The sequence below is a fragment of the Vigna umbellata genome, chromosome 3, assembly GCF_029865625.1.
Source record: "Vigna umbellata cultivar VRB3 chromosome 3, Vumbellata_1.0, whole genome shotgun sequence".
Lineage (NCBI taxonomy): Eukaryota > Viridiplantae > Streptophyta > Magnoliopsida > Fabales > Fabaceae > Vigna > Vigna umbellata.
The window spans coordinates 29,552,021-29,571,855 of record NC_142167.1 but is presented as its reverse complement, the minus strand read 5'-3'; the positions used below and the strand labels follow the sequence as shown (position 1 = coordinate 29,571,855).

Here is a 19,835-nt window from a genome sequence, read left to right as displayed (position 1 = left end):
TCTTGTATAAAGTTGAAAGTTATAAATGTAAAATAATTATTTTACGGGATTTATGTCGTATATAAAGGTTTTATTAAATTTTTAAGCGGTGCAAATATCAAATATATTTATTTTTAGTTTATTTCTCAATTTTTGAGTTGAGGAACTATAATATTTTGTTCTATGTCGTCCTTACCTTAATTTTTTTTTCTTACGTTACTAACGTGTGCTATGTAGAATACGTAGAAGGACAATTTAAATTTTGTTTTTGACTCTAATTAAAATATAAAAAAAAACATTAAATTTTAAGATCAAAACTGGAATTTTTTTCTCTATCTTCAACAGCCATGCTCAGCACCTTTCCTGACTTCTAGACTGAGAACCTCTCCGCCCTTCAGGTTTCTTTCTCCTCTTCTCAATTTTATTTTGTTTTTTCTTAATCCTTTTTCTAGGTTGTTGCCAAAATTTCATCTTGTTCATGCAAGATCCGGTTTTCGATCAAGATCCTGTTTTTCAGTTGTGACGGGGAAGGAGAGGGGATTCTTGCAGAAACTGGGAATCTTCCCTGCTAGCAGAGGCTCTGTCGATGGGGTTCTGAAAGGTTACGGGGGACTTACTGCTGCCGTTTTGATGCTTTGTAACAGTTCCTCTAAGTACCTGCTGTTTCTTACCCTTGGTATTCCTCCTATAGGCTTGAGTATGATGTTTCTCGTTATGCCCTGTACGCTGGCAACTGGTGATGACCTTGCGGAGCCTTACCATTTTCCGCTTGCTGTCCCTTTGAATATGACACTGTTTTCAAGGAATGAGACTAAATTAGAGCAACAAGTTGGATGTGAGTTTCTAATTCAAGGGAAAGATGAGAATGCGGCGCCGCTGCTGGCATCTTCGTCGGTGGGGGCACTTGGGAGTTTTAATGACTAGGACGATTTGCCTGAGGTTGCTGAGCTTCTTGCCTTGGGTGAGGGGACTGGGAAGGAGAGGGGATTCTTGATGAAGACGAAATTAATGATGATTAAAAAAATAAATTAAAGTTTTGACCTACAATTTAATATTTTTCTTTTAATTTTAATTAGAATCAGAAACAAAAATGGCCTTCACGTCGTATATCGTTAGCCAGTTCCGAAAAAAATTAACGTTGTTATTCATAGAGGATGGAAAATTACAATATTTTTACCGACAAAGATGAAAATATACCAAAATTTAAAATAGATTAAAAATAAAATTTAAAACAGATTAAAAATAAAATTTGAAACAGATTAAAAATAAAAATTGCATGATTAAAAATATATTTAACTCATTTTTAAGGTACGGGTGAAAATATTCAACTAAATTATATTACATCAAAAAAATTGAATTAAACTTTTTCTGTACCTTGGTTTCTGCGTATAATAAATTATTAAAATAATTTAATTTTCACATTTATACTAGATACTCGTACAAAGTCATCTATTATTTTTTTCTATTAATTACCTCCCTAAATCAAAGATAGAAAGAAAGTCCAAATATTCCCCTTTATCCAAACATTATTGGTGTTCCTAAAATCAAATCTGAACAATAATATTTTAATCTGGGAAAGTGGGTCTCCTCCATAATAACCAAGTTTCTGAGAATAGTTAAATATACCAAAGCAGTACCTTTTATTTTTCTTTTTGTTTCTATTGTTAAATTCACTTAAACAACATCATCCCCTTATCTTATCTTATTTCCCGATTTAAATATTATAGATTCCCTCCAAGAGTTCCCGGTTGGTGGATTATTTAAAATATAAATTTAACAATATTATGTTAAATAATCATTAATTATTATAATATTTATATATATTTTTATGACATATAAGATTTTTTTTAGTTGAAATTGAACGAAAATATTTATTACACATGAATTTGATGTTTATGTTAGAATTTTGTTTCCGAAAATTATAACTTTGACTTGCCGGCCACACCGGTGCTTGCAAGATGCAACCACTGTTGTGCTTGAACGCTTGGTGTTGGGAGGCACCATGCCTTTCCATCATACCATAAAATGTTGAGTTCAACACAAATTCACACGCACTTCACTCTTCCGAGACGCTCTTTAGTCTCTGATATTCCTTCGCTTATCCGCCGCCGCACGCTCTCCTTTTCTCGCTCGCTCTCCTCCTCCCCTGCTAACTCTATCAACCTCTTCTGCTCCAACCACGAGGTGGCCGTTGTTGACGGCGGAGTGATGGAGAAGGCGACGGAGAAGGGGAAGGTGTTGAAGGTTGGTCTCATATGCGGTGGTCCTTCCGCTGAGCGTGGGATTTCCCTCAATTCGGCTCGATCACTCCTTGATCACTTGCAGGTACAGATTCTTCGGAATTCTGTTACAGTTTAATTTTGGTTTAAGCTTATCAGAGGACTAGAATTCGATTATCAGAAAATACTTTCTCGGAGAGGGACCGGGGATTTAAGTCAGATTAAGGCTCGCACCAAAGATTAATACCATAATTGGGTCGGAGGACCGAAGTTCACTGGATGTCCAACTAAAGTCAAAGACCCTAGTTATTACGGTTAAAAAAGTAATTCCTTATAAAAGTTAATGATCATATAATTATAAAAGTTTTGATCAATTAGAATTACCTTAATTATACTTTTGAAGTAATTATTTAAAAAGTCAACAATTGTACAATTATAGGTGTTAACCAAATAGAAATCACCTTAAATATGGCTTTTGAACTAGTTATTACAAAAGTCAACCATTCTGGTCATTCAGAGATCTTGACTTTGAAACTGTAGTTGCGGACAGAGTTTTGAAACCTTGGTCCTATGACCTTTTTCATCATAATTAAGTTGATTTTATTAAACCTTGGATTATTAAATTTAAAACTCAAACTCTTGCAAGTTAATTATGCCCTTCGTTTACATTTTTGTTGTACTACCATGTGTTTCCTCCGGTCTATTGAGTCAGAGACTAATGCAGCTGGTTACTGTGATTGTTCTTTCTTCAGTTTACTTCGAAATTATAATTATATTGTCAGTATATTGTGTTTTAAAAGCGACTAAGAAGAAACTGTGGTAATTTAAGTAAATTTATGCTGCAATCGTGAGAGAAATTTCACTTGAGATTACTGTCTTTTCATTTCATTATTTTGGCTTGTTTTAGTGGAGGTGAGTTGTTCCAGTCTGTGCTAATTTGGAAAGCAGCTGAAGGTTCTGTTTTCTGTTTTAGTATCTTATTTCTTTCATATATATCAGTCTCATTTCTTTTCCTGTTGTCTGACAGGGAGACAATTTACACGTTAGTTGCTATTATATTGACTGCAATCTCAATGCGTATGCAATTTCCTCAGCTCAGGTTAGTATGATACATCTTTCCCAAAATATGCTCCATGAGCTCTCTTTCTGTCAAACTATATCTTTTCTTACACTGATTGGTATACTGAGAAGAATTCTGACACGCATGAGGCTAAACTTATGATATGATTAATTAGATAGTAGAAAATCTGAAAAAAAAAAATCAAGGCAAGACGAGTTACAGTTTCGACAACCATATGGGGCAAAATATTAGTTGAATTAGGTTCTTCTTTGGTCTACAGTCTACTAAATTCTTCCTTATAACTTAAGTTTAATAATGTATAACTCTTGGTTAATCCCAGTAAACACAAATAAGTGAAATGTCTACTACCGGATCATCACCTCTAACTTGAAATCTCCATGATCTGTCATTGGTTTGATTTTGCCTCGTTTGTCGCATTCAAGCCATTCATTCTTCTACTTTCTGTATTCTTTCACAGGTATATTCCAACACACCTGCTGATTTTGATTTTAAACTTGAAAGGTTAGTGTACCCTTTCAAATTATGGAAAATTATAATAAAGTAAGTTCTGGTCAAACTTTCTCCAATTTAGGAATAATTAACAACACACCTGTGTGGTTAAATGTTCCCAAAATATAAATATTTTTACTAATAATTCCTTCTTCCTAATATGCTTTTAAATTATGGATCAAATACTCACAAAATGTTGTATGGAATAATTTGCATTTAAAACTTGAGAGTAAAGATGCCTACTTCTTCAATTTGCAGCCTTGCCCAAAGTTTCCAGACATTGTCTGACTTAGCAAAGCATCTAGCTACAGCTGTTGACATAGTATTTCCAGTTATACACGGCAAATTTGGTGAAGATGGTGGCATTCAGGTGCAGTATATATACAGTATATATATCTGGAATTCTTCTAGGTTGTGATGATTGTGTGTATTTATCAATGATATTTCTATGTCAAATATTACTAGGAATTGCTGGAAAGATATAATGTTCCATTTGTTGGCACGGGATCAAAGGAGTGTGTCCAAGCATTTGACAAGGTATAGGACGTGTATTTTGTCATGTTTCTTCCCCAACATCTTTTTTTTCTTCTGTTTATCATACCTGGAATGCAGTCACACATTTTAGATCTAAGGTTCATATTTTCTAACCTTTTCCTCTCTTGTAATCTTTTGTCACTTACTAGTTTGACTTTTACTGTTCCTCTGACTCACTTTTTCCCTTAAAATTATTGTCAGCATAAAGCATCACTGGAGCTCCGGAAACATGGATTCATAACAGTACCCAGTTTCTTAGTTCAGGTATTATAAACTGTGTTCTAAACAGACTATTGCTTCACCTTGTAATGATAATTAATTATGCGTCTCAGAAGTCTGTATGATTTAATGTTTTTAAATGTTAAACAATTGGATGCTTCATGATTAATGTTCAACAATATTTTTATTGTATTAGATTTCGTCCATGTTTTATTGTTATTAAAGTATTTTCTATCTTTAAAATCTAGTCATACAACTTTTATTATTTACACACTATTTTATAATATGTCAATTAGGGATATGAAACAAACAAATCGGAAGTATCAGAATGGTTTAAAAAGCACCAGCTGGACCCTGACTTGGGGAAAGTTGTGGTAAGGCATTTGATTTTAGTTCAGTCATTATAGTTTCATAGTTAATTCATTGTAAGGGAGTTTTCTTATGCTTATTGATGTTGTAAATTTGATGCTTCAGGTAAAACCAACAAGAGGAGGGTCAAGCATTGGTGTTAGAGTTGCTTATGGTGTTAATGATTCCCTTGTAAAAGCCAATGAAATTATGTTTGAGGTATTTCCAATAAATTTTTCACTTCAATGCAATCCAGATTCCGTTAATAATATATATGACTGAATAAAAATCAATAACTAAGGAGGAATAGATTTTAACAATAGATATGTTAAGGCTCTGTTTGAATAAGCTTAAGTACTTGCATAATAATAATAATGATGATAATAATAATAATAATAATTATAACAATAATAATAATAATAATAATAATAATAATAATAATAATAATAATAATATTAAGAAGAAGAAGAAATGTAAAATGAATGAAAATGTTTTTTAGATAAAATCAATGTATGCATTTTTCATTTATGGAGAAGTTAGCTAAAAGAGGTTCTGTAAAAGTTGAAGTGTATAAGTTGATTTTAATATAGATGTTCCTTTTACCTTCTTATTTTCTTTTCCTATAAGTTCCTATTCAGAAATATATCTGAGTAACAAGCTGTACATCCCTTACAATATATGTTAGACCAAATTACTCTAAAACCTCGAGATTTCACCTAACTTTACTTTTTTAACATTTACAGCAATCCCCTTGTAAAGTTACATTACATGGTTTAATTTGTTTCTTGAGTGGGTGTTTGTGTAATGTATAGGGGGTTTGTTAGTGGAACATAATCAAGGGGGTTTAATATCAGTGTAAAATAGGGTGAGGGATTAGGAGAAATTTGATGAAACTTCGTTTAGTGTCTGTGTGAGTTGCTCTATAAGTTAACTTTTGGTATTGATAATTGATGTTGAATGTGATAGGGAATTGACAATAAAGTGCTAATAGAAGTATTTCTTGAAGGAGGGAGTGAGTTTACAGCCATTGTCCTTGATGTAGGATCTGGTTCTGATTGCTTTCCTGTAGTACTACTTCCAACTGAGGTATGTTTTGTCTTTTTTCAGTTGACATTTCTTATTTATTCACTGCAATTCTGTAATATTCGCACTTGTTTTTGATTATCTTAAATAAGACACAAGAAAGTATCAGTTCCTTTTATTCAATGGACTAAAACTCTTTGAAAAAATCTAGAATAGAATGATAGTTTCTTAGGGAATGTGAATTTCACTACTCCCTCCAAAATTGAACCATTCAATTCAAACTGGATTGATCTTACTTCCCTTTGTATATTGTCTTTTCTAAAAATGATAACGTATACTCTGCTACCACCTTGTTTTTTGCCTAATGAATGTTTGTTTTTCCAGTCAACAATATTTTTTTTTGTATTATTTAATTTCATGTACCAGCTACATAATTTGGTTTGGAATGGAATGATCATTATTTTTTTTTGACTGAATGAAACATGCTGAAGATAATGATTATTCCACTTCTTTCCTTCTTCATTCCGTTGAATCAAACTGGATCTGACTAAAATTCTCTTTTCAAATGTATAAAATGAAGAAGAAAGTGAAAGGAATTTTCAACTTGAGGATATGTGATGTATTGTGAGATACAGTTCAATTCAAGACCATGAACTGGACATGACTCGTGACAGAAAATTTAGTGATAATAGTTGGGATTGCTTGTATTTATAAATAATCATTCTGTGGCTGCCAATGTCTATGGGAAATTACTCAAGCAGTTTGTACGTGGAAATTGCATTTGCTATTGCCCAATAAATTTTCCACATTCCGTTGTAACATTTAGATGAACAGGTGGAGCTTCAATTTCGTGGGGCAAATGACGTGAAAGAGAATGATGCAATATTTAATTACCGCAGGAAGTACCTTCCAACCCAACAGGTCAATAGTTGGGTGAATGTGTTTATATGCACGCAAGATATATGGCACATGCTTTCTGAGCTAAAATATAGTGCACTGACCGTCTTCCTTTTCCTTCAGTTTATTTATTATTTGGTTTCAGTCAATGCTGGCAAATATTTTCTTAGTCAGATGAAACATATTTGCAGGTTGCTTATCACACTCCACCACGGTTTCCTTTGGATGTAATTGAGAATATTCGCAAAGGAGCATCTCTGTTATTTCAACAGCTTTGCCTGCAAGATTTTGCTCGAATTGATGGATGGTTTTTGCCAAATTCAGGTTCCAAGTTATCACCATCTTCAGAAAACGAGTTTGGAAGGACTGAATCAGGTTCCATAGTATTCACTGACATTAACCTGGTGAGATGATTCCCTTCCTTGGGAATAATATGGTTATCTTTAGCAGTTTCACTACTAATCTTGATTGTTCACTAGTTTTCTAAATGTTAAAATCAACACATGTTTCAGATCAGTGGTATGGAACAGACCAGTTTTCTATTTCAGCAAGCTTCTAAGGTACTTCTGGATGTATCTGCATCATATTTCTTGTAGTATATATCCACAGTTCCCTATATTTTCCCAAAGCATCTCTGTCATAATTATGTGTTTGTATTTGGTTTGAATTTTTCTGTGACCAATTTTTTATTATATCTTTTAAACTGACCATTTAATCTCACTGTGTTGTATGAAGAAAGGCATTAGGGGTTATTGGTCACAGCGAAGTACCTAACAAGTCAGGAAGTTCTGTCAGACTGTCATACAACCAATTATTCTTTATGATAGGGAATGTTGAACTTTAAATGGGTAATAAGAGAAAAAAAAGGTGAGTGTAGTAAAAATGAATATGTTAAGCCGGATGTGTGATAACAAAAAAAATGAGAGAATACAAAATGATTGTATAAGAGGAGATATTCTTATGACACCTCTTAAGGAAAAGAATGTAAAAATTTAGTTAAGATGGTTTGACTGGGTGCAAAGAAGGTCACTCGAAATACTAGTGAGAGATAGATTCTAGGTTTTAGCGCTAAAAATACAGGTAGATGGAGACCAACCAAGAAGAACATTAGAAACAATTAGGAAAAAGGTATCTATGGGGAATATCCTTGAGAGTTTGGTTTTTAATAAAGTCCAATTGCATTGCGTGATTCATGTAATTGATCACTTAGTAGGAAGGAGGTTGCTGTGGTTGTTTTAATCTTATGTGTTTTAGTGACATGACAAATTGTCTATTTCCTTTTAAGGGGATTATACCGGATCTATCGAATGTTACACGTATTGAAAGCATGGTGTTAAACACAGCACTCACCAGTTAAATCACTTTCGGATGATAAAGTTAATTATTTTTTGTTTTTCTTATCTATCCAATTCTTATTGTTCACTACTTGAAAATGTTATATATGTTATTCAGGTTGGGTTTTCTCATACAAATATCCTCAGAAGCATTATTCATCATGCTTGCTTGAGATTTCCAAATCTTGCATCAGTTAATGGTATAATAGGTCAACTTCCAAGCAAGTCAAAGTCCTTACAACTTAACAATTCATTATCTCACCATAAAGGAGCTCGAAAAGTTTTTGTCATTTTTGGAGGTGACACATCAGAACGACAAGTGTCTCTTATGAGTGGTACAAATGTTTGGCTCAATTTGCTAGCCTTCCATGATGTAAGTGTCCATAATCAGGAAGACCTTAAAGTTATTGTACATGCTTTGGTAACCCATCTGCTGAAGTTTATATGCGGCATCCAATTTAAAATATTTATGTTCTTATTTTTGACAATTTTTTGAAAGAAACTTATAAGCATTAGTTTGTCATTTTTTCCCTTAGTTTGTTTGAGCTATTGCATATTTACATACATTCAGAATCATCATGCAATGTGATGTAACAGATATAACACACTTATCCAGGTTCTCTTCATTCTCTTTAAGTGGAATAGGATTATTTTAGAATATAAGATCAGTTGGAAGTCTCACATCAATTAGAGATAAGAATAATTTATAGTATATAAGTGGGTGCAAATCTTACCTAACAAGCTGATTTTGTGAGGTTTAGTTAGGTTTAAGTCCACTTTTTAACATTATATCAAAGCGTTGGAGATGTATACACCTCAAGATCTTTCATGAATATGACATTTTACTTTATTGTTTAACTGATTGTGTGAGATTGAGTTAGACTTAAGTCCACTTTTTAACATTGTATCAAAGCGTTGAAGATGTATACACCTCAAGATCTTTCATGAATGTGACATTTTACTTTATTGTTTAGCTCATAATATTTCATTTTCAGATATATATATATATATATATATATATATATATATATATATATATATATATATATATATATATATATATAGAGGTCTTATGGCATTCTGTAAAATTTATGGGATTTTCTATAAAAAAACTAAAATAATTGGTCTTGCAGCTTGAGGTCACTCCATGTTTGCTTTCCCCAACAAGTGAGTTTTCAACTAGTGTTGGTGTGGGAAAGAAGGATGATGACGTAATGAATAGAACAGTTTGGTCATTACCGTAAGTACTGTTCCTTTTCTCTACCTCAAGATTTTCCTTGATTTTTGAATATTCATACGAAAACAACTTTATTTTACTGTTAGAAGCATACAAACCTATTCCTAGGGTTCCCCTATTAGTTTATGCTTTCAGGAGAGTTGGTATTAGAAAACTGCTTATTGTAGTCATCCTAATCTGCCTTAGTTTCCACCTTCTTGGGATTTGCCTTAAGTGTGACCTCGAAGGTGGTGGTTTAGTCCCACTTCAACTAGGGAGATGACTTGAATAGAGCTTTTAAGTAAGTTTTATAAAGTGGAGTTAGATTTTAAGGCCAATTTCTAAAGTTGGACACTAGCATGATATCAAAGACCCATTGGCCAAATTGTGAAATTTGATCTTTTCCATCTCCATTGTTCACAATTAAATTAAATTTTACCACTTTGAAAAGTGGAATTTGACTCTTGAAGCCCAAGGAAATATCGAACAAGGACGTGTGCCACAAATAAAAAACCACTGTTGGACCTCCATCTAACAGATTACCTTTTCAGAGGAGTTGGTTCTACACAGGATGTTATATTCTGCTTGCAATCTTCTATCCGGAACTGATTTTCTTTCATGGTTTCTCTTAGAATATATTATGCTCCATAAAGTAAAATTATATTCTTCTTATTAAGGTTATAAAATCAGCAATTGCAATCTAGAAATGTATCAAATAACTGGTACGTTCCAGAACCAACAATCTGTGTAAAGTACCTTGACATAGGCACTTCAATCATCAGTAACATTTGTGTTGATGGTGATTTATGCATGTGACATCTTCATAATGTAGTTAGAAAGAAATAATTTTATAATTATCTGTGTACAGTTATTCTGTTGTGCTACGACATACTACTGAGGAGGTACTGGATGCATGCGTGGAAGCAATTGAGCCAGAACGAGCTGCCTTAACATCTAACCTACGAAAGAAAGTAATGGATGAGCTTATGCAGGGTTTGAAAGACCAAAATTGGTTTACAGGGTTTGATATTTCTGATGAACTTCCAGTGAAATTTTCTTTAAGGAAGTGGATCAAGCTAGCCAAGGAAGTCCAGGCAACAGTTTTTATTGCAGGTGAGCAAAAAGTGTTTTCTAGTTGTTAAATATTAACTTCAATTTGTTGTTAGTAATGGTACTCTCTCACTTTCACTCACAAAAGCAATATTAATATGAATTATGAAAAATGGAACACTAAATGAATGTAATTGTACCCCTGCCTATGCTTTGCATCTAGGCACTCCTAGGTCACAAGGAACGTTCCTTTGTTCACAGAAATAAATACTCCGTACTCTCTCTCTAACTGAATTCCCACTTACCTCACCTCTCTTTCTTACATGTCTAACTAACCACATCTTCAAGCACATGCTTCTCCCCCCCCCCTAAATTTGTACCTAGGCCCATTATCTATTTTTTCTGCCATTGATCTGCTTGCCTATGCCAGTTTTCTAACAATACATGATAAAATAATTTCATATTCGCTATATGAATAGCTAGCTCTTAGTATCAACATGGAGTGTGCTTCATGCATCATCTTGACAAATGTTAGGTTCTGGGTTTGAAACCTAACTAAGAATACTGACTGTAGGTAGAAACTGTAATGAAAGAATGAGTTTTTCTATTATTCACCATGAAAGAACTCTCTTTACGAAGAATGGGTTGGGAGCAAAACCTTCCTGGTTAGGAGCAATAACCTTCCTCTACAGGCTAAAATCCTGTCTTTACAACAAATTCACTCAATGCCCTCTACAGAGTTACAAGAGCTCTATTTATAGCAGCTCTGACCCGCTCCCCTTTTTCCAACCGACACAACCGACACCCCCACACCCTTAACTCCTAAATCCAATATATCCTATCATCCTAGATCCTAACATACACCCCGCTACAGAACAACCTTGTCCTCAAGGTTGGAATCGTGAGAGTTGATCTCCTTGCTCCTCTTCATCATTGTGTACTCATATGAATGGAACCCTCTGGCAACTGCCCTCTAATTTAGGTCTGGAGGTTTGGGTGGTGGCAATTCCTCCTCCAATGACTTCCATTCTTCTTGGATTTTATTAGCTTCCAGCATTCTGGTCACCTCTTTTCCAGAATTATATGCCCTGAGGAAATGGTCTTCGATGTCTTTCAAAGCTTCAGAAAGTTCTCTCCCCTCTGCAGGTGCCTCACGAACGGCAAGGCCCTTCTTTTGTTCGCTGGTCCACCTCTTCACAAAATCCATCCTTCTCTCCCGGGCATTGATTCTTCCATCACCTTTCCCTCCTCAGCCTTCATTCTAATTGTAAGCCCGTTCGGACAATTACTGAGAGACTGTTTGGACTGTAAGACCGTTCGGCCTTTAAATGTAACTGTAAGACCGTTCGGTTCCTCCCGTCCTTTCACGTTCGGATTCGGCGGTTCTCTCCCGTTCGGGTCCATCAGTCCTCTTCCATGCGAATCTGGCAGATTCCGGTTGTTCAGTACTGACCCCACACTCTCGGCGGCTCCCGATCTGCCTGGGTGATTGGCCTTGGACAGTGTCACCTCTCCGCTCGGTCGTCCCCAAGACGACTGGTCTTCAATCCCGCTCCCGTTCCCTACCTTTTCGCCTCCCTGGAATTCTTCAACATTCTTTGCAATCCGCATCGCCACCGTCCCCGTCTGTTTCGATGCCGCCAAACGCTCAACAAGGGTTTCAAACCTTATCACCAGGGCTTCCTTCAAACCATCCCATGAACGATTCTTGGCTTTCTCCTTCCAGGCTATGATCCAGTAGCCCGCACTGCCCTCCATGCTTATGTACGCGAGCCACACTTTCTCCTCCTCCGCTACTCCTTGAAGCTCGAAAAACCTTTCCGCCCTGTTGATCCAGTTTAGCAGGTCCAGCCCTTCGAAAGTGGGTAATTCATCCCTCTTCCGCCATTGATTCTTCCCTTCCAGATGTTCGCCACCCACTCTCCCTCCAATATCCTTCTCGCGCCGTCGTTGGTTCCCGTTTGCGGAAGCCTGACTTCCATCTGATTGTCCTTCATTGGTGTGAGCCCGTGCCCCTATCATCCTCATTATTTCTTACAAGTCCCGGCACACTGCGGCAAATTCCGCCTTCATCCCTTCCATCATAATCTTCAGAGCGTCCAATCGTCCCTTCATGCTTCCCTCCATCTTCGATTTTCCCCCAATTTGGATCCGACAGTTTCTTGATTACTTCTTGATCCGTTCTTGACCCCTTCTTGATCCGGCACCCCTCTCCTAAGGATATTCGGCAACTTCTCGAAACGGCAGGTCGGACCAATTTGTTAGGTTCCTGGGTTTGAAACCTAACTAAGAATACTGACTGTAGGTAGAAACTGTAATGAAAGAATGGGTTTTTCTATTATTCACCATGAAAGAACTCTCTTCACAAAGAATGGGTTGGGAGCATAACCTCCCTGGTTAGGAGCATAACCTCCCTCTACAGGCTAAAATCATATCTTCACAACAAATTCACTCAATGCCCTCTATAGAGTTACAAGAGTTCTATTTATAGCAGCTCTGACCCGTTCCCCTTTTTACAACTGACACACTCACACCCTTAACTCCTAAATCCAATCTATCCTATCATCCTAGATCCTAACAACAAACATCATTTTGATCTAACACTTCAAGATAATCAAAAGTTACATTTCTTGAGGTAGAATCACAAAAAGGTTATAGAGGAAAAAAATTTTAGGTATGACTACAATAAAGCCAATAATATGGTTACATATTCTAAAGTGGATTACAAGTCCCTCGTTATTTGTCTAAGTGTATGGTTGGATTAACAAGAGGCAAATTTTTATGGTTAATGCAAGGGAGGGATTTCAAGTAGACAATATGTTTGGTTGAGATGGGGAAGAGATTTTAAAAATTAATTTGCTTTCATAACCTGTTGTTGGATTCACACAACAACAAAAGTGAAAGAAAGAAACTATATTATAGTAGAAGGTTCTACAAACAAAAAACGTACTACAAAGAGTATAACATGCTTCTATATATAGAACAAGGATAACCAAAAACCATTAAGACAAACATTGTTTATATAAAATTACAAAGAGTAGGGTCTAGTTAATCTTAACACTACTAGAAACACTCCAGTAGATGATTTCTTGTTTTCTTCGTAAGGCATCATGATTCAGAGAAAGTACATCACAATTATCCACCTTTACTTCAAATCATGGAAGAGTTCTCGCATCACCTTTACTTTATACAATGTTTTATTCCCTGTTTTGTATAGTGCATGGAGGTATTGGAGAAGATGGTACACTTCAATCTTTGCTGGATGCTGAAGGAGTGCCCTATTCAGGTTTGTTTATAGCGTGCACCTAATATGTGAGACTATTTGGTATAATGGTATCCACTACTCATGTTTATTTATTCTTTTAATTTTTATTTTCGTCTGTTCTCTGTTATCTTTTGTTAAAGGTCCTGGTGCAATGGCATCCAACATTTGTATGGACAAAGTTGCAACTTCTGTGGCTTTAAAACATGTACGTGCCCCTAATTTGAATATTTTTTCAGCGAAAGATAAAGAACACTCCTCTTACATTACTTTTCTCAATTTGTATTAAGGATATGCCTCTATCTATTTTTAGAGTTTATTACTATAATTTAGAATTTCTTCCATTATGAATGTTAGTGTAGGGATTATGGGCTGTTACATATTTATGGACAATTATGCCAAATTTAAAATTAATAGGTATAATTATTATCAATTGTTTGTAAGATACAATCCCTTTTATCTTTAAGAAAAATCATTGAAATTTAAGCCTAGTTTTTTCAACAATTTGACATGTTTCTCTGATTTTGCATTCTGATATCCTAATCTTAAAAGCTTGCAAATTCTGGAGTTCTTACCATAAACAAGGATGTCAGGCAAAAGGCCGATCTCTATAATAAGTCTATAAATGATACATGGCATGACCTTACCTCGAAGCTGCAGTGCCAAACATTATGTGTCAAACCAGCAAAAGATGGATGCTCAACTGGGGTTGCTAGACTGTGGTAGATTTATTACTTTTTTAGTATCTCGTGAATGATACCAATGATTAAAGGTTGTCATTGGGTTTAATGAATTATGTTTTACATCTAGCTAATTCTATTTTCATACAGCTGTTCCCAGGACCTTGCAATATATGTCAAAGCTCTGGAGGACTGTCTACTAAGAATTCCTCCAAATAGCTTATCAAAGGTATGCATAAGTAATAAAATCATGTCACGATCTCACTTGTTGAGGAATGTTGAGTGATCATTAGTAGTGTAGCTCTGATTCTGTATATGAGAGAGACAGGGAAAAAAAGCATTTGCTGAAAAAATGGTACCAATGTGTAATGGCATCGCAGTAATATGTATTTATAATATTGCTGTATCTATTCATAGTGTAACATACCAGTACCATGACTGCATTAGATTAACTCTTCACCTTTTTTATTAAATGTGCAGGCACATGGTATGATTGAGATGCCAAACCCTCCTCCGGAGCACTTAATATTTGAACCTTTCATACAGACAGATGAAATACTCGTGACAACCAAATTTGAGAATGCCACTGGTAGTGGCCTTACGTGGAAAGGGAACAGCAGATGGGTGGAAATAACAGTTGGCGTCATAGGAAAACGTGGATCAATGCACTCACTAAGTCCTAGTGTAACTGTCAAAGAATCTGGTGATATTTTGTCACTAGAGGAGAAGTTCCAAGGTTGGTCTCCATCATAGAATGATCTAGAATTTAAAATTAATTATTTTTATAGAAGGATAATTACAAAACTTAGAAACTATAGTATAAAGATAGAAATTAGTGGCCTTTACTCCAACAGAACACTGGAGTTGTGAAGTTTAAGATTTCTATGAAGAAAACCCTACACTTAAGTTTCCAGGATCAAAGGCTTTTCAGAGATATTTCAAGTTAAAGAAGATCAAATATCTGAGTTAGAAATTTTTTAGGTGAAAATTGGGGATTGTGTGCTTCATTCTACTTAATGTAAAAAATAGTCACTTATTTTACTAGCTATCCGTGAAAGATTTTAAAATTGTAGTGATAATGTATTAAAAATAATTTCTTAATGTGCATACACCAAATCATTCCTCAAGTAGCATGCTTTATGTTTCTTGGATCCATCTTTGAAATTGATGGGAACCCTCATGATTTTCAAGCTGGGAAAATGTAATGGAAAAATGCTTCGAGCATAATTAATGATAGTTAAGTTCTCATGAGGGTTTCTTGAGAAAATTGATCTTAATTGGCCGTGCTGAAAAGATTTTTAATTCTAAATGCACAATAAGCTAGTCCAAGCTAAGCACAGAGGTTAGGAGGATGCTACTATTGATTAGTAGACAAAAGAAAAAAGGAATAAATGTATGAGGAAGTTATAACTGCCTTGAGGATGGGGGCTATGTGTGAATGCCTCTTATCTATTTTATTTCTAGTACTTTTTCCTACCTTGTCAAATGCAGTTGTTCACTATAGTTCATTTTTTCATATACTTGTATATTGGCAGGTGGGACTGGCATCAATCTGACTCCGCCTCCCTTGTCAATTATGAGGTATTCTAAATAAATTCCACAACCCAATGGCAGAACCTTCTTTGTGCCTCATAATCTCGTGTCTTTTACTGAGCTTTATCGCTTCATTCTTAAGAGCATTTGAAATTTGGAATCCAAGATTTGACAAGGGCATAGCCTGTTCTGTTGTGGTGATAAGAATGTCATTAAGGCTTAATTTGATTCTATTGACAGTTTGCTAATAACTAAGTTCTTTGCAACTTATATTACATGGTTGACACTTTCTACCCTAGCATTAATTATTGTTCCTTAATTTCCTTTTATATATTGATCGGTTGAAGTTAGAAAGATGCGTCCTCTTCACTATGGGTTGAATTAGATTGTTTGGTAATGTAAATCTATCCTCCTTTGCAACTAAGGTTGATGCTTTCTGATGTCTATGATTGACATATTTTCAATGTACAGTCTCAATTTTTTTTATAATGCAGTGCAGATTTCCTAATTTGTATTTAGGTAGACCCGTGTCATGCTCCATCATGTATTATTATGTAGAAAGGTTAACAAGTCATTGTTTCTTCACTTTGCAATGTTGTGCTGATGTACCTATTTCCTATTGTATTCCTTGTGGGTTTCTTTTAATTGATTTTGAATGTTAATTGTCTTTTTCTTCTCTGTATAGTGAGAATGCTTTGAAGAGGTGTAAACAGCATATTGAACTCATTGCAAATACTCTACAATTGGAAGGATTTTCACGAATAGATGCATTTGTAAATGTTGACAGTGGAGAGGTTGTTGAATTCTAACCCCTCTATTGTCATTCTCTTATGTTTTGTTTCATACCCGTCTATTTTCTATCTTCATAAACAAGCATCACCTTGTACAATACCTGCATTAAGTACCTCACAATGTATTTCAAGGCTTTTAGAATGCTTAAAAGAGCTGAGTGTGGGTGTATATATGTATGTATGTATATATTGTAAAGTATCCATTCTTGGTTTTAGGAGATGGCATCATTAATATTCCTATGATAAACTTTATTTGTTAAACTCTCCCCTATTTTCAGCTCAAATATACTGATCAGTTAGTATGCTGACAATACATCCTTGTTTAAGAGCATAGCGTCTATTGAGAGAGTCTATGCTTAATAGATTATCATCATCCATTCACTGAAATCAAAGAAATCACTTAGTATTTAGTCTTCTCATGCAGGAATTGTGTTTCAATGACTTGCCGTCATCTTATTCCTGGATAACTTTCAATTTTGTAGGTTTTGATTATAGAGGTAAATACTGTGCCTGGAATGACACCTTCTACTGTTCTGATTCATCAGGTAAATTCTTGCTTAGATAATTTATTTGCTTTCATAATCTTTTCTGTGTATTTTCCTCTCTATCTAGGAACTCCCCAAGTATATGCTTTCACCACGTAGAGGTTCCATTAGGGTATAATTTATTCTACGCTGCATTTAAAAGCAGTTGGCATATCACAAGGGCTAAATGACATGAACTTGAAGCAGATAGAAACGAAAGCTTACTTTTTAAGTGTAGGGAGCAAACGGAAGCTTTCTACCCAATAGATAAATAAAAATAAGACTAAAATAAGGTTATATTAAAAAATTAAAACACCTTTATTCATGTAAAAAGACACAGCATCAACCAGAACAAACGCCTACATTACAGTTTTATGATTCTGAGTATCATTTTTTACATATCTCAGGCACTAGCCGAACAACCACCACTGTATCCCCATGAGTTCTTCCGTAAGCTTCTTGATTTGGCATCTGAAAGGTCAATGTAAATCGAATTTTTACATTGTTTCATCAAATGCTGTTATCACGTGATGTAACATTCATATTTTCGTATCAGGAACTTTATATTGTCAAACATTGTTATATACTTTTGTTGCTTCCCTTCCAATTATGTCTTCACATGCAATCCGATTCTTAAACTGATTTTGAAGAATTATAAATGTGCTGTCAATATGTTAAGGCTTGTGAACTCATCAAGGTTTTTGGGTTGTATGGCAAAGAGTACATGTACAAGGCTCATCAATAAATATTATTTCAAAGTTGAAGTATCTAACATCAACTAAAATATTTCATGAATATCTACTTACTTTAATATTTAGAAAAATTTTTTAAAAAAATATTTCATCAATACTTAAATGGTTTTTATTGAAATGATTATGTTAAATAATTATATTAAATTAAACACTTGGATTTTAACCCTTGCTAAGTAGATCATCTTCACAAGGTCTAAGCATGTTTAATTACTACATCTTTCTATCAGATCCTTTTCTATTATATCTTTTTTTCTTATATTATGTCATTGTACGAAATATTCGATTATATACAAATGTAATTCTAAAAAAATTAGCAGAAAAATGGAAATTCCTCTTTTTTTTTTTATATCATGAATAGTTTACTCAAACACCCCAACTTTATTTTTTCAGAGAACATAGTCTCTTGAAAAATAATTTTAAACAAATGCTTGCATACTTTTTTATTCTGTCAGTTAATTGTTAAAAGTGAAAGCTTTTTCTTCTTACACTCCATAATTTCCAAAGTCAAATACAAGATCTAATTATTTTTCTTTATAATAAACTCTCTTTTTTTTTTCGTTTCAAAAAACAATCATCTTTAAAAAATTAAATAAAATTAACCATCTAAAAAATTACATAAGTATCTTCTATTTCAACATTTCTAACAATCTTATATTTTTTTTCATTGTTTACTTTCATCCACTATTTTTTCTTGAATACTGATAGTGATATTAGTATTTCCTTTATTAAGTTAAATTTATAAAATAAGAATGCATTCTCAATCACGTATAGACCCATGAGCTTAGCGTGGTGGCTCTCTCCTTCACTTCATTCCACTGATGCAGTAGTAATTATCATTTATCTAAGTGATCTTGAGAGTACTTCAGATACAGTATTTCAGAATTCATTATTGTAGCATATTTTGTCCTTAAGGGATTATATGTTTTGGAACACAAAATTGTGTTAATGAGTGTATAGTTTGCAGTTATATATGTATGACAGTTGCACATTGTATAATTCCAGAGAGAAACATCCCATTTTTATGTATAAAGAGAAGATTTCAATAATAACCTCTCTTTTTTTTTGTGACAAAACCTAATAAAAAATCTATAGAATTTTTTCAGGGAGACTATTATTATATTTTAACAATTAAATTATCACTTTTATTCCTAGAGTAGTAGTAAAATGTTATCGTAGTCCTAAAGTTAAAAAAGATTATGAAATTTCCAACCGTTTCATCCAATTTCCTAAGTAAATTTATATATTTAAATGAAATATTTGAAAAGTTGAGACTTGTTAACATTTTTGCAATTTGAAAGAGTATATTATAATATGTCGAGTTATGGGATTGACTTGCTTACATTACACAAATTCAGCTGGAAATCCCTTTTTGGATCAATGGAAAATGTCTCTAGGACTCTTGTTCAAGCTTTTTAAATAAAAATTTGTTTCTTTGAACCTCAGAAATAAAGGGTCAATTATACAAAGTTATAAAACATGAATTTGTCCCATATATATGGGAGTTAATTAATGTGCACACTAGTTGGTGCCTTTTGGACTGAGAATTCAAGGACAACTTGGTAGGATAATATTTCAAAATTTCTTAATCCTATATTTTTTAGCGATAAATTTAACCTTTTAAGTTTAGATGGAGATGCTAACCATGTTGAGATTATCATCTACATTAATGTGTTTTTTTCATTAATTTTATAAAAATTTTAAAACTTCAACAACCAAAACAAGAGTTTACTCTATTTTATCACTTAACATAAGGAGAAGAGTAGAAAAGACCATAATTTGTTACTATGACTACTTTAAAAAACACATAAAAAACCAAAAAGTCAGTGATTTTTTCCTTAACATTGGTGAGTGATCAAAGGAAAGATTAAAAAGGAGTGGCAAATGCCTACAATGAAAGAAAATAG

The 19,835-nt window shown here is 34.0% G+C and overlaps 1 protein-coding gene across 2 annotated transcripts; it reads left to right on the top strand.

Moving 5' to 3' along the window:
* Positions 1-1,871: 1,871 nt before the first annotated feature.
* Positions 1,872-17,763, top strand: LOC124844683 (D-alanine-D-alanine ligase family). 2 transcript variants are annotated; one of them, XM_047321666.2, is made up of 24 exons: positions 1,872-2,304; positions 3,226-3,297; positions 3,737-3,780; positions 4,027-4,138; positions 4,234-4,305; positions 4,504-4,566; positions 4,818-4,895; positions 4,996-5,088; positions 5,836-5,955; positions 6,727-6,813; positions 6,981-7,193; positions 7,302-7,349; positions 8,242-8,496; positions 9,257-9,363; positions 10,208-10,452; positions 13,607-13,675; positions 13,795-13,859; positions 14,204-14,373; positions 14,482-14,560; positions 14,812-15,067; positions 15,867-15,912; positions 16,550-16,658; positions 17,138-17,200; positions 17,587-17,763. In XM_047321666.2, exons 1-24 carry the CDS (start codon positions 2,005-2,007, stop codon positions 17,665-17,667), a joined length of 2,847 nt encoding a protein of 948 aa, XP_047177622.1. In that variant the 5' UTR covers positions 1,872-2,004; the 3' UTR covers positions 17,668-17,763. The 2 variants fall into 2 exon arrangements, with proteins under 2 accessions (XP_047177622.1, XP_087965908.1); XM_088109782.1 differs by lacking the exon at positions 6,727-6,813.
* Positions 17,764-19,835: the final 2,072 nt, after the last annotated feature.

Coding starts and splice junctions, on each gene's coding strand:
- LOC124844683 (XM_047321666.2), top strand. CDS start 2,005: ATGTTGAGTTCAACACAAATTCACACGCACTTCACTCTTCCGAGACGC. Junction 2,305..3,225: donor CACTCCTTGATCACTTGCAG/GTACAGATTCTT, acceptor GTTGTCTGACAG/GGAGACAATTTACACGTTAG. Junction 3,298..3,736: donor ATGCAATTTCCTCAGCTCAG/GTTAGTATGATA, acceptor ATTCTTTCACAG/GTATATTCCAACACACCTGC.